Source organism: Peromyscus leucopus, chromosome 12 (genome assembly GCF_004664715.2).
Source record: "Peromyscus leucopus breed LL Stock chromosome 12, UCI_PerLeu_2.1, whole genome shotgun sequence".
NCBI lineage: Eukaryota > Metazoa > Chordata > Mammalia > Rodentia > Cricetidae > Peromyscus > Peromyscus leucopus.
In genome coordinates this window covers 11,203,888-11,215,186 of record NC_051073.1, presented here as the reverse complement: position 1 = coordinate 11,215,186, position 11,299 = coordinate 11,203,888, and the positions used below count along the sequence as shown (strand labels likewise).

The 11,299-nt window shown below is 44.2% G+C and overlaps 1 protein-coding gene across 1 annotated transcript; it reads right to left on the bottom strand.

Annotated features, from left to right (window-relative positions):
* Positions 1-1,533: 1,533 nt before the first annotated feature.
* Rwdd2b (RWD domain containing 2B) lies at positions 1,534-10,877 on the bottom strand. Its single transcript, XM_028875964.2, has 5 exons — positions 10,202-10,877; positions 4,859-5,085; positions 4,704-4,771; positions 4,213-4,575; positions 1,534-2,985 (listed from the first exon to the last, which is right to left on the bottom strand). The coding sequence occupies exons 2-5, from the start codon at positions 5,063-5,065 to the stop codon at positions 2,751-2,753; spliced, it is 873 nt and encodes a 290-aa protein (XP_028731797.1). The 5' UTR covers positions 5,066-5,085; positions 10,202-10,877; the 3' UTR covers positions 1,534-2,750.
* Between the last annotated feature and the right edge of the window lie 422 nt (positions 10,878-11,299).

Below are 11,299 nucleotides of genomic sequence, written 5' to 3'. Positions count from 1 at the left end.
ATGTCTTCACAATTAGAAGTGTCTAAATGTGACAGGTGTGTCTTAGGGAGGTGACTAGATAAAGCTTTACTGCACTGCTTCCTGTTACATCCGAGCTATGCTTTCTGGTCTATTGCACCATGTTTTTCATTACAATGGACAAGACTGGAAAAGTTTTAGTAGTTCTGTGAAAAGTAATCTATTGTCTATGATCTACCCACCATTCACACACACACACACACACACACACACACACACACAAACACACACACTCATATCTGAGTCCTTTCAGCAGCCTCTAGGGATGTTAGATTTTATCCAGCTTTGTTAGTTGCTGGAGTCAGAACTCTCAAAACACTCAAAAGAGAATTGGTGTGGTGGTTCGAATAGGTACAGCCCCCACACACTCATGTGTTTGAAAGCTGGGCCCCTAGGGAGTGGCACTATTAAGAGGTGTGGCCTTGTTGGAGGAAGCCTGTCATCGTGGGAGCAGGTTTTGAGGTCTCATATATGCTCAAGCTACTGCCAGTGTGGCCCAGTGTGTCAGTCTCTTCTTCTGCCTGCCATTCAAGATGTAGAACCCTCAGCTCCTTCTCCAGCACCATGTCTGCCTGCAGACTGATATGTCCTGCCATGATGATAATGGACTAAACCTCTGAAACTGTAAGCCAGTCCCAGTTAAATGTTTTCCTTTATGAGTTGCCATGGTCATGGTGTCTCTTCACAACAACAGAAACCCTAACTAAGACAGTTGGCCTTGCTGTATGGTAACAGCCTGAAAGAACAGTAAGTTCCAAGCCAGTCACTGAAGCCATGTCTTTAAAAAAAAAAAGCAAAGAAATGACAACAAAAAAAGTGTTTGAGCTCTGCTCATGCCTCAGTCTTCAGTGAAGCGAGCACAAGTAGGGGCCAAGTCTAAGACCACAGAATTAGAAATGAACCATATAATCAGATTGGTGAATACCCTGTCATCATAGAGCCTTCATCCAGTAACTGATGGAAACAGATGCAGAGAGCCACAGCCAAGCAACAGGCTGGCTGAGCTCCAAGAGTCCCGTCAAGGAGAGGGAAGAGGGATTCTATGAGCAAGGGGCATCAAGATCATGATGGGGAAATCTACAGAGACAATCGAACCAAACTAGTGGGAATTCATAACTTTAGACCAACAGCTGTGGAGGCTCCATGGGACTGGACTAGGCCCTCTGCATAAGCGAGACAGTTGTGCAGCTTGGTCTGCTTAAGGGGCCCCTGCAGTAGGATCAGGATCCATCCCTGGTGCATGAGAGGGCTTTTTGGAGCCCACTACCTATGGTGGGACACCTTGCACAGCCTTGATGCAGGGGGAGGGGCTTGGACCTGCCTCAAACAATGTACCAGGCTTTGCTGACTCCCCATGGGGGGGGGCTTACCTTTTTGGAGGAAGGAATGGGGAGTGGGTTCAGGGGGAAGGCTGGGGGAGGGATCGGAAGAGGGAAGAGAGGGGGGTCTGTGGTTGTTATGTAAAATGAATAAAAAAATCGCTTAATAAAGAAAAAAAAAGAAATGAACCATAAATACTGCTGAGGATAACTTTACTGCTTGTATATTATAGTTTCAAAGCCAAAGCTTTGAAAAAAAATCTGACAGATTAACATTTGGCTGCTGCTAACAAACACAGAGACTTTAAAAAGTCATCACTTCAAAGGTCTGAAGATCACCAAGGATTAGTGTTGGGTCGGCACATGACAAGTAGGACTGGCTTCTCTGTAGTTGTCTTGGACCATCCTTCCCTTCTCCTGCTATTGCTGCAGGATTCATGGCACAAAGAGAAGCAAATTCCTCCCCAGAAATCCTGCAGCTGTAACCTACAGCCCGATACAGCTGCAAGAGAGGCCAAGAGCAGACAGCTTTCCCAGGTTCCTCAGTAAAGGCAGAAGGTTGTGGGAAATGCCTAGCAAGTTGAACCACCAGAATTACCTTCACAAATAATTTGTCTTTCAAGTTTCTATGAATAACTTTGGTTTTGGGGTTGTTTTTTTTTGAAACCTTTTTATTTTTATTTTTATTTTTTCAGAGCTGAGGACCGAACCCAGGGCCTTATGCTTGCTAGGCAAGCACTCTACCACTGAACTAAATCCCCAACCCCTTGGTTTTGGTTTTTAAGACAGAGCCTTATGTAGCCCAAGGTGGCCTTGAACTCCTGATCCTCTTTCCTCTACTTCCCAAGTGCTGGGATTACAAGCATGTGCCATCATGGCCAGCTCATGTCAAAAGTTTCCAACAGGTTGGAGAGATGGCTCAGTGGTTAAAAGTATGCCTTGCTCTTGTTGAGGACTCAAGTTTGGTTCCCAGTACCCACACTGGTCAACTCACAACTTCCTGTAACTCCAGCTCCAGGAGATCTGATGCCCTGATATTTGTATGTGCCTATGTTTGTGTATACACCCTTGTGGAGGACAGAGGCCATCAGATACCCTGAAGTTCTGAGTTATAGGTGATTATGAGCTGCCTGCCATGGGTGCTGGGCACTGAACTTAGGTCCTCAGTGACAGCAATAAATGCTCTTAACCTCTGGCCTATTTCTCCAGCCTTCTCTGTTGGTAATTTAAAGTTGATAATTTGAAACTCAGTTCTTTTTTCATTCATGGCATGTTTTAACAGATGCATTTCAACTAAGTTGTCTTCTCATGCCCCCGATTCTGTAACTTTTTAGAATGGAACCAAAATGAAAATCCAGGCAAGAATGGGAAGAAACAATCAAAGAAAGAACATCCAACCACCCCTCTGCTCAGTCACTGTCCTTCCACCCCAAAGAACATCTGGAAAACATCCCCACATCCCCTGGCATTTAAGAACTGATACAGTTGACCAAAGTCCATGTGGTTTCCTCTGGCTCCATGGACACTGAAGACCTTTTCTTCAAAACTGGAAAATATCCGTTGTTTTTCCATTTCATCCTTTGTACTATCAAAAGGAATGTCTTCTCGATGGCGAATTAAAATTCTCTTCCAGTTTAATTTTCTGAGTCTGAAAAATAGGTTTTCAAAGTACAAAATTTCAAAATATATTTTCTACAGCACTGAGACCAGAATTTATAAGACACACTTCTCGGATTTGGGAGTGGTGGTACATGCATTCAACCCCACCCAGCACTTGGGAGGCAGAATGCAGAGCTCTGTGAACTGAAGACCAGCCTGGTCTACATACTGTGTTCCACACTAGCCAAGGCCATTTAGTGAGACCCTGTCTGAAAAACAAACCAAACAAACTACAACAAAATGATAAAGAATGGCTAAGCAGTTTCTGTTCCTGTAAATGAAGAGGTACTCTCACAGGGGCAAAATGGTTCTGGTTCTGATCCCACCCGAACACTCACTTACTGTCATCATTACGGTTGTCTACTAGAATTTTATTGTGATTTTTAACATTTAATTATTTATTTTGTGAGAGGATCATGTGACTCTCAGGCTGGCCTCTATCTTGATAGAGGTAGTACTGAACTCTGGGTCCTCTCATTTCTACCTTCAAAGGGCCAAGATGTGTGACCATGCCTCCGCGCCTGGTGTACATGGTGCTAAGGATAGAACCCAAGGCTTTGGGCATGCCAGGCAAGCACTCTACCAACTGAGCTACAAACTCAGCCACTGACACACATATTTTAGAATTGTAGGAATTTCTGACTTTTTTAAAAAAATAATTTATTTTGCTTTATTTTATGTGCATTGGTGTGAAGGTGTCAGATCCCCCACAACTGGAGTTACAGACAGTTGTAAGCTGCCATGTGGGTGCTGGGGATTGAACCCGGGTCCTCTGGATGAACAGTCAGTGCTCTTAACCACTGAGCCATCTCTCCAGCCCCAATTCCTGACTTTTAAATTGCTTAAGAAACTTCTCAGAAACTAAGTAGAGAAACAAAACTAGTGTCTATCCTAATCCTCAAAAAGAATCCTCACTACATAGGTTGGAAGTTTATTATATTCATTAGATAAGAAAAGAACAGATCTATGGACACTGACAGGTCCTAGACAGCATCAGAGGAGGGGTTTAATTTATTCAACGTGTATTTACGGAGTGTGTATTGTGGTAGGTAAGGAGAATAATGCCAACTATATGTGACTTCTGCCTTAGCATCCACTTGAGACTGAGTCCCCACGAAGATATCCCTTCCCCCAGAACATACTTATTTCTACAACTCTAGTATTGTTTTTCAAGTTATCATTATTGACATGGTATCTAATATAGGTGAAAGCGCACCTTGACCAGAACTCTTCGCAAGCACTCTGTGGGCCTTCTACACAGACCACACCAGGTTTCCCAGGCATGCTGAACCCAGACAGGGACAGTTCCTTTGCCCACTCTAGGATGCTTTTTCTTTTGCACTTGTTGTAGATGTGATGGCTATAGATCCAGAGCCTCGTGAGAGTGAGATCCAGGGGCTGGGCTGGGCTTTCCTTGGCGGGGGAAGGCGAGGCATCTCTGTTGACATAGTCAGAGGCATGCTCTCTAACCCACTCTGTGGCATTCAGTATACAGACATCTCCAAGACAGGTCTTCTGCAGGTATGCTATCAGATCTGTGTTCAGCTGAGTCTGCTGGGATCTACTCAGTGATACTGATCTGACGGAAGATACATGGGGGCGGGGGCGGGAATAAGTCAATTTTCTTGGAAAACAAAAGAGATGCAAGAATGACTTTGATTCTCACATTAGTTTTGGCATGCGCCATGGACATGGTCTGTAACATACCTGACAGTAATTTCAGGCAGGACTGTAGGGTACTTAAAGGGGAGAGTGCAGGACAGAGAAAACATCACCTGAGAAGAGAAGGGGGAAAATGCTATAAGCATTGTTTTTTGAAGTCTTGGCATGCTCTAATTCTTTTCCAAACAGAACAGGATTACCATTGCTTCCTCAGTCAAGTCCAGGTTCATGTTGATTGTAAAATATACTTGTGATGACCGCTCCTCCATTGTCCTCTTCTCAATACAGTGTTTCAGCTCTGCTAATGCCAGTTGGTCGTTCACTATGAGCTCATTCTCTCCTGGGAACATACTGGCCAGGAGGTCTAACTCGGACAGCTGGGCCTCTGCCTGTTCCAGCTCAACCATTCTGAGACATTGGTAAGTTCCTAAGGAGTTATGGGTAAGAGAAAGGATTTATATATACATGTTGTAGATATCACTCTGTATAAATAAAACACTGATTGGCCAGTAGCCAGACAGGAAGTATAGGTGGGACTAACAGAGAGGAGAGAAGAAAAGGAGAGGAAAGCAGTGGGAGGAGACACCAGCTGCTATTCAGGGAACATCATGTAGAGGCAACAGGTAAAGCCACAGAACACGTGGTGACATATAGATTAACAGAAATGGGCTGAGTATAAGAGTAAGAGCTAGACAATGGTAGGCCTGAGCTAATGGCCAAGCAGTTTAAATAATATAAGAGTCTGTGTGTTTATTTTATAAGTGGGCTCTGGGACTGGCGAGGCTTGGCGGGAGCTGGAGAGAAATTCTCCAGCTACATATACAGGCTTAGGAGAATTCAATAGAGCCAAGGGATGTTTCCTAAAGGATACTTAATTCTTTCATAAGAGGAAAAAAAAATAGCCAAAGTCTTTTCCTCTTCCATATATTAAATTCTAATATATGAAATTCTACTTTCATATATTGTATGTTATTCTACTTGTGAAGGGGCCCCAAAACAGCTTGGCCACACAGCTGCCATGACAGGCTTAGGGGCCCAGACACAGCTTCTGCGACAGGCTTACTGGCAGGAAACACCCTGATCCAGGAAAAGCCTTAAGCTAATACCACCCAGGGATGCAGAAGTACCTAACATTCCAAATATTCCAACCATTAGATAAGGTGGTCAGATGTCCCTGAGTCTAGCACACACTCATTTTTTGTTTTACAGATACCCCTAGATAATTGTCAGCCAATCAGGGTCCTGAACCCTGGAAATCTCCTCACCCCAACCTCTGCTATGATAAAAATCCTACTCTGCCTGGGCTCAGGGCTCTCTTCTCTCACTGCTGCATCAGACCGACAAGAGAGACCAAGCTCAGAGCTTGAAAATAAAGGCTCTTTGCTTTTACATGCTGGAGTCGGTCTCCGTGGTGTCTTTTGGGGAGGCCCCACGTTCTGGACATAACACTACTTTCATATACTGTGGTGATCAGAGGTGAAGATCAGAGGACAGAGCGAGCCACAGAGTTAGCCACAGAGGTCAGGCAATGGTGTCACACACCTTTAATCCCAGCACTAGGAAGGTTGAAACAGGAAGTGATATGGCTGGGCAGAGAAAGGAATATAAGGCAGAAGAAGACAGGATATCGAGCTCTTTCAGGATGAGGAGTTGGTGAAATAAGAGGTGGTGGCTGTGGCTTGCTCTGCTTCTCTGATCTTTCAACTTTCACCCTGATATCTGGCTCTGGGTTTTTATTATAAGACCATTTATAATCTATTATAAGGATTGGTGCAACAATATACTATATGCTAAAGACCAAAACTATGAGGCAGTGCTAGTAGTTAGGGGTGCTCCTGCTCTTCCAGAGTTCAGTCCCCAGTGCCCATGTTGCAAGACTCACAACGGCTTGTAACTCCAGTCCCTGGGAATCCTATGCCCTCCATGAGTACCTGCAGACATATGGCATTCAGTGACATGGACACATACACACTTACGATTTTTTTAATTAAGTAAGAGACAAGCCATTGAAATTCATAAAAATCTATGCAGTAAATTATTCTATATAAAGACAGTAGATCTGACATTTCTAGTTACAACAGTGGCCAGTCTCGTTGAAGAAAACAAACTATGTAGTCAAAAAGCCAGAGGATACAGCCAGAATGATACAGCCAGAGGAGTGGCTGTGACCAGTTACTCTGGAACTTATGATGAATAGAGTTATTTGTCTTTCTTTCAAGTAAATATTAATGTTTACTAGTCCTTTACAACTTTTCTTTATTTTATACATATAGGTATTTTGTCTGTATGTATGTCTGAGTACCATGGACATGACTGGTGCCTGTAAAGGTGAGAAGAGGGTATCGGATCCCCTGGAAGTGGAGTTGGAGCCACCATGTGGGTGCTGGGAATCGAACCTGGATCCTCTGGAAGACTGACCAGTGTTCTTAACATCTGAGCCATCTCTCTATCCCCATTTATTGGTCTTTAAATAGAAGATCCAGGTGTGTTAGCTCATGCCTGCAATCCCAGCATTGACAAAGATAGAAAACTGCAAGTTCAAAGCCAACCTGGGCCACAGAGTGAGACCCTTTGTCAAAAAATTAAACAATAAAGGGCAAAAGAATGTTGGGGGTGGGTGAATCCTTCCATAGCTCAGGCAACCCCTTTTAATGTTTGAAAAGCACAAGTTTAGAGAGTTGAAACTGTAGCACAAAGTTAAATTATGAAGATACCACCCTCTATCAGTGGCTTCCTCCCTTATCTACCTAAGTCCTGCATCCATGGCAGAGTTTTGGTACTTCATATCAGAAAACTAAAGATGCTGGCCAGGCATGGTGTATGCCTCTAATCCAGCACCTGGGAGGCAGACTCAGGAGGCAAGGGCAGGAGGGTCTCTGTGAGTTCAAGGTCAGTCTGGTCTACAGAGTCTACCAGGTCAGCTAGGGTTACATAGTTAAAAAAAAAAAAAAAAAAAAAAAAAAAGAGGAGGAAAGGAGGAAAGAAAGAAGGAAGGAGGGAAGGAACAAGAAAAAAAGTAGTTTAATAAATATATATGTAAACAAATGGTACAAAATCATTAAAATATACATTGTTACTAATGTTCATGAAATGGCTACCTTAAAACAGTAAAGAGAACAACAAAGCATTATTATTTTAATTATTAGTTGTTACTGTTTTACAGAGTTTTGGATTAAAACAACGAAGCATTATTATTTTAATTATTAGTTGTTATTGTTTTACAGAGTTTTGGGATCAAATCCAGGGCCTGGTGCAACGCTATTTTTAGTACGTGATCACATATGCAGGAGAAAAGTCAGAAAAGGAATGTACCGAATAGCTAACTTGAGAGAAGACTTCCACTTCTAATTTATGTACCTTCAGACATGCAAACAATGTAGTCCCCGTGTCTAAAGTGGGAACAACATGGCTGCTGTGAAGAATAAGTAAGAATGTGTGGCCAATGCTCAAAAGGACAGGTGGATTGCCAGGTGGAGTGGCCCATGCCTTTAATCCCAGCACTTAGGAGGCAGAGGGAGGATGATCTCAGAGAGTCTGAGGCCAGCCTGCTCTACAGAGTGAGATTCTGTGCCAAAAGTAAAATAAAATAAACAAATTAAATAATTCCTATTAATAAAGTATTGAGTGCCTGCTATGATTGTCACTCGTCATTAATTCAAAAAAATGCTTCTCAAACACTCATGTGTGCCAGGCATTGTACTTGACACTAAGAATAGAACGATGACTAAAATTAACAGTAACAACAACAAATATCTCTGTTGTTCCAGAGCTTTAATCTAGTGAGAAGAGCTCTTGACATTAAAACAAAAAAGTTTTGTTGTGCTCAGTGAATAGCTGTTATGAAGAATAAAGAAAGCAATAATAATAAGCAATAGTGGGCTGAGGGATGTGAGATTATGTAGGATTATGAGGAAAAGCCATCTCTGGTAGTCTTGGTTGTCATCAACTTGACTATATCTCCCTGGAATCAACAATAATGCAAGCTGCTGGGCACTTCCGTAAGGGATTTTCTTTATTAGTTTATTTTTAAGTGATAAAACCCACCCTAAATGTCGAGGCACCTTTTGGTGACAGCCCCAATAAAGAGATGGGAAAGGAGCAAACTGTTCTTGGTCTGCTTGCCCTCACTGGCGACTCATCTATCCTGTTCCTGTTGCCTTCTTTTGCTGGTAATAGAGGCAGCTTCTTTGGCTCTCAGGTCTTCTCCAGCACCAGACGGGCACTGTGAGAAAGAGAAAGCCTTATAGACTGAGCAACTATGGGATTCTCATCCTCTCCAGTGATTGAGAGTCATTGTTAGACTACCTGGACCATACACACTGTGTGAGCCAATCTAATAAATCCCCCTTCCTAGGCAAAGAACGTAACATATTCAGAAAACATCAGTCAGGGATGTTAGACTAGCTGGCTAAATTAAAAGTCACTTGATGACAGAGTCAAAGAGGACAGAACCTTGGATTTCATCCTGGCTGCACAGAAGGGCACTGCAGGAATCTGACCCATGAAGGCCTCCCTACCCACTCCTACAGAGGAGAAGGGGGCGGGGGACCTAAGAGAGGTGAATGGGGGCTTGGATTAGGGTAGTTGTGGTCAACAAGAATGACAGTCATGTTCTAGAAATACAAGAGTAGAACCAACAGGATTTGATGATGAATTATGTAAGGGCTATGTAAGAATGACCTCAAAGTTTAAGCTTCTGGAAGGATGGATTCATCATTCATTTTGATGGATATAATTATGGGGATGTGACACTTGATTTTTTACACATTTAGTAATAGTGTCTATTAATACATCTATTCAGTAGCAATATGCAGTAGACAGTCAGGTATTCGATTATGGGGAGATAAACACTTCAAGTCATCAACCCTTAAAGCTTGTGTAACTGAAAGGCCCTGGTCAGTCTGGGGTTTTGGAAGTAAAGAGAAATAACAAGTAAGTGTAGCATGGAGAAATCCATGCACGGACAGCTGCAGGACCGAAGTCGCTAATCAGTTGTTTGACAAATTATTTTCGCCAAGATTTCCTTCCCCGCACCCGTTGAGAAAGAGAGACAGAGAGTCAGAGACAAGAGAGAGAAAACGAGATCGATCTTAAAAGAACTTTCTGGCTCAAAACTTAAGTGTTAAGTAAGATTGCTGTCAAAAGGTAGTTGGAAATGTGAATTTCCTCAATGGGGACACTACCTTTTCGAGAAAGGGTCTCCCTGGCTAGCCTAGAACTCGCTATGTAGACCAGGGTAGCCTAGAATTCAGAGCCCCGACTCCTTTGCCTCCCGACTGCTGGGAGCGCCGCCACGCCCCTCGTGGATTATTTAAGGAGCTGGACCAAGGCTCAGGTCCCCGCGCGTCAACACAGCGGTGGCGCAGGTGGCGCAGGCTCAGTGCCCGGGCAGCCGCGGACTGTGGGCGGGGCCAGGAACCACGGAGGTCGGGTCTGACCAATGGGCGGAAGTGCCGCTTCCTCGGCCTCCCGTTCGAGCCCCTCCGTGGGGAGATGCTCTTAGTTCCGCATACCACACCGCGAGCAACCAACGCCACACTCACCCACAGCCGAGACGACCGACCGCACTGCCGACACCCCGGGGCTGGATGCACCCACAGCTCAGGTCTCAGCCGCAGAAGAGAGACTAAAGAGAACGGTGCGACCTTTGAACCCTTCCCGAGGGAAGCCGGCGGGCGCTCTGCGAGCAGGCGCCTGCGCGAGAAGACCCGAGTCCCGGAAGCAGGAAGTCCATCGCTTCTAGCTTGGGACCGGGCTTGATGTCTGGAACTGCAAAGGGATACTTTGACCCTCCCAGGTGCTTCCTGGTCCGGGTTTTTATCCTTAACACTTCTCCATCCGGGACCCATTGTCCTCCCGGGCGCTGGGGCTGTGGGAGTGCGGCAGGACCAGCAAGCAACGTCAGCCAGCAAGCTCCATTAATACATCTTTATCAGCCGGAGCCAGGACTTCGGCTAATGCCCAAGAGTCAAGAGCAGAAACATTCAATACCTTATATAGGGTGGGCGGTACTGTCATCCTCCTTTCTATACGTCGCCCGTCTCTGCTCTAACGAGGTATTCCCTGAAGCTAATCAAATTTTCCAGAAGCCAAGGTTGCAGGTTTCTAGTTAGAACGTTGTATCTTTGGCAAACAGAATTTGGTATGTACCACGGGGATATCGGTGGCAGTCACCTCTCCAGAGATGTCTGATTTTCCAGAAAAGGGAAATTCCAGGCTTACAGAAGCGTTTTACTAAACGTTGAAGTTTAACTGTGTTAGAAGCAAAACTCTGACATAGTCTTTTTTCTTATTCTTATTTAGACACTCTTTTCCAAGTAAGTGTTAGAAAACAGTTCAGGGCCTCGAGGAAATAGAGACTACCACGTCAACTGATGATGTTCCTAGACAAGGCAAACTTTACTCTTGATGAAGAGAGCGCTCTTGGAAGAAGAAACACACAGACAAGAAGTGCTTTTGGTTTTTATTCCAACTTAGGTGGTGACTGTCCCATTGACTGGGGTCCTACTTCATAGTCTTAATTCAGCTAGCCTGAAAACAGTTGGCACATAGAAAATGGAAGAAGGGAAAGGGGTCACTGTTCTGAGGAGAAAGGGTCACACTTCTCAGGTTATCAAATTACTGGAATAGAGCAGTTGGGC

Bases quoted from the DNA above. Each gene is read 5' to 3' on its own strand.
- Rwdd2b (XM_028875964.2), bottom strand. From the start codon at position 5,065: ATGGTTGAGCTGGAACAGGCAGAGGCCCAGCTGTCCGAGTTAGACCTC. The intron at 4,576-4,703 runs GTATGTTACAGA...ATCTTCCGTCAG, and splicing joins CTGCCTGAAATTACTGTCAG to ATCAGTATCACTGAGTAGAT. The intron at 2,986-4,212 runs GTGCGCTTTCAC...CCTATTTTTCAG, and splicing joins TGCGAAGAGTTCTGGTCAAG to ACTCAGAAAATTAAACTGGA.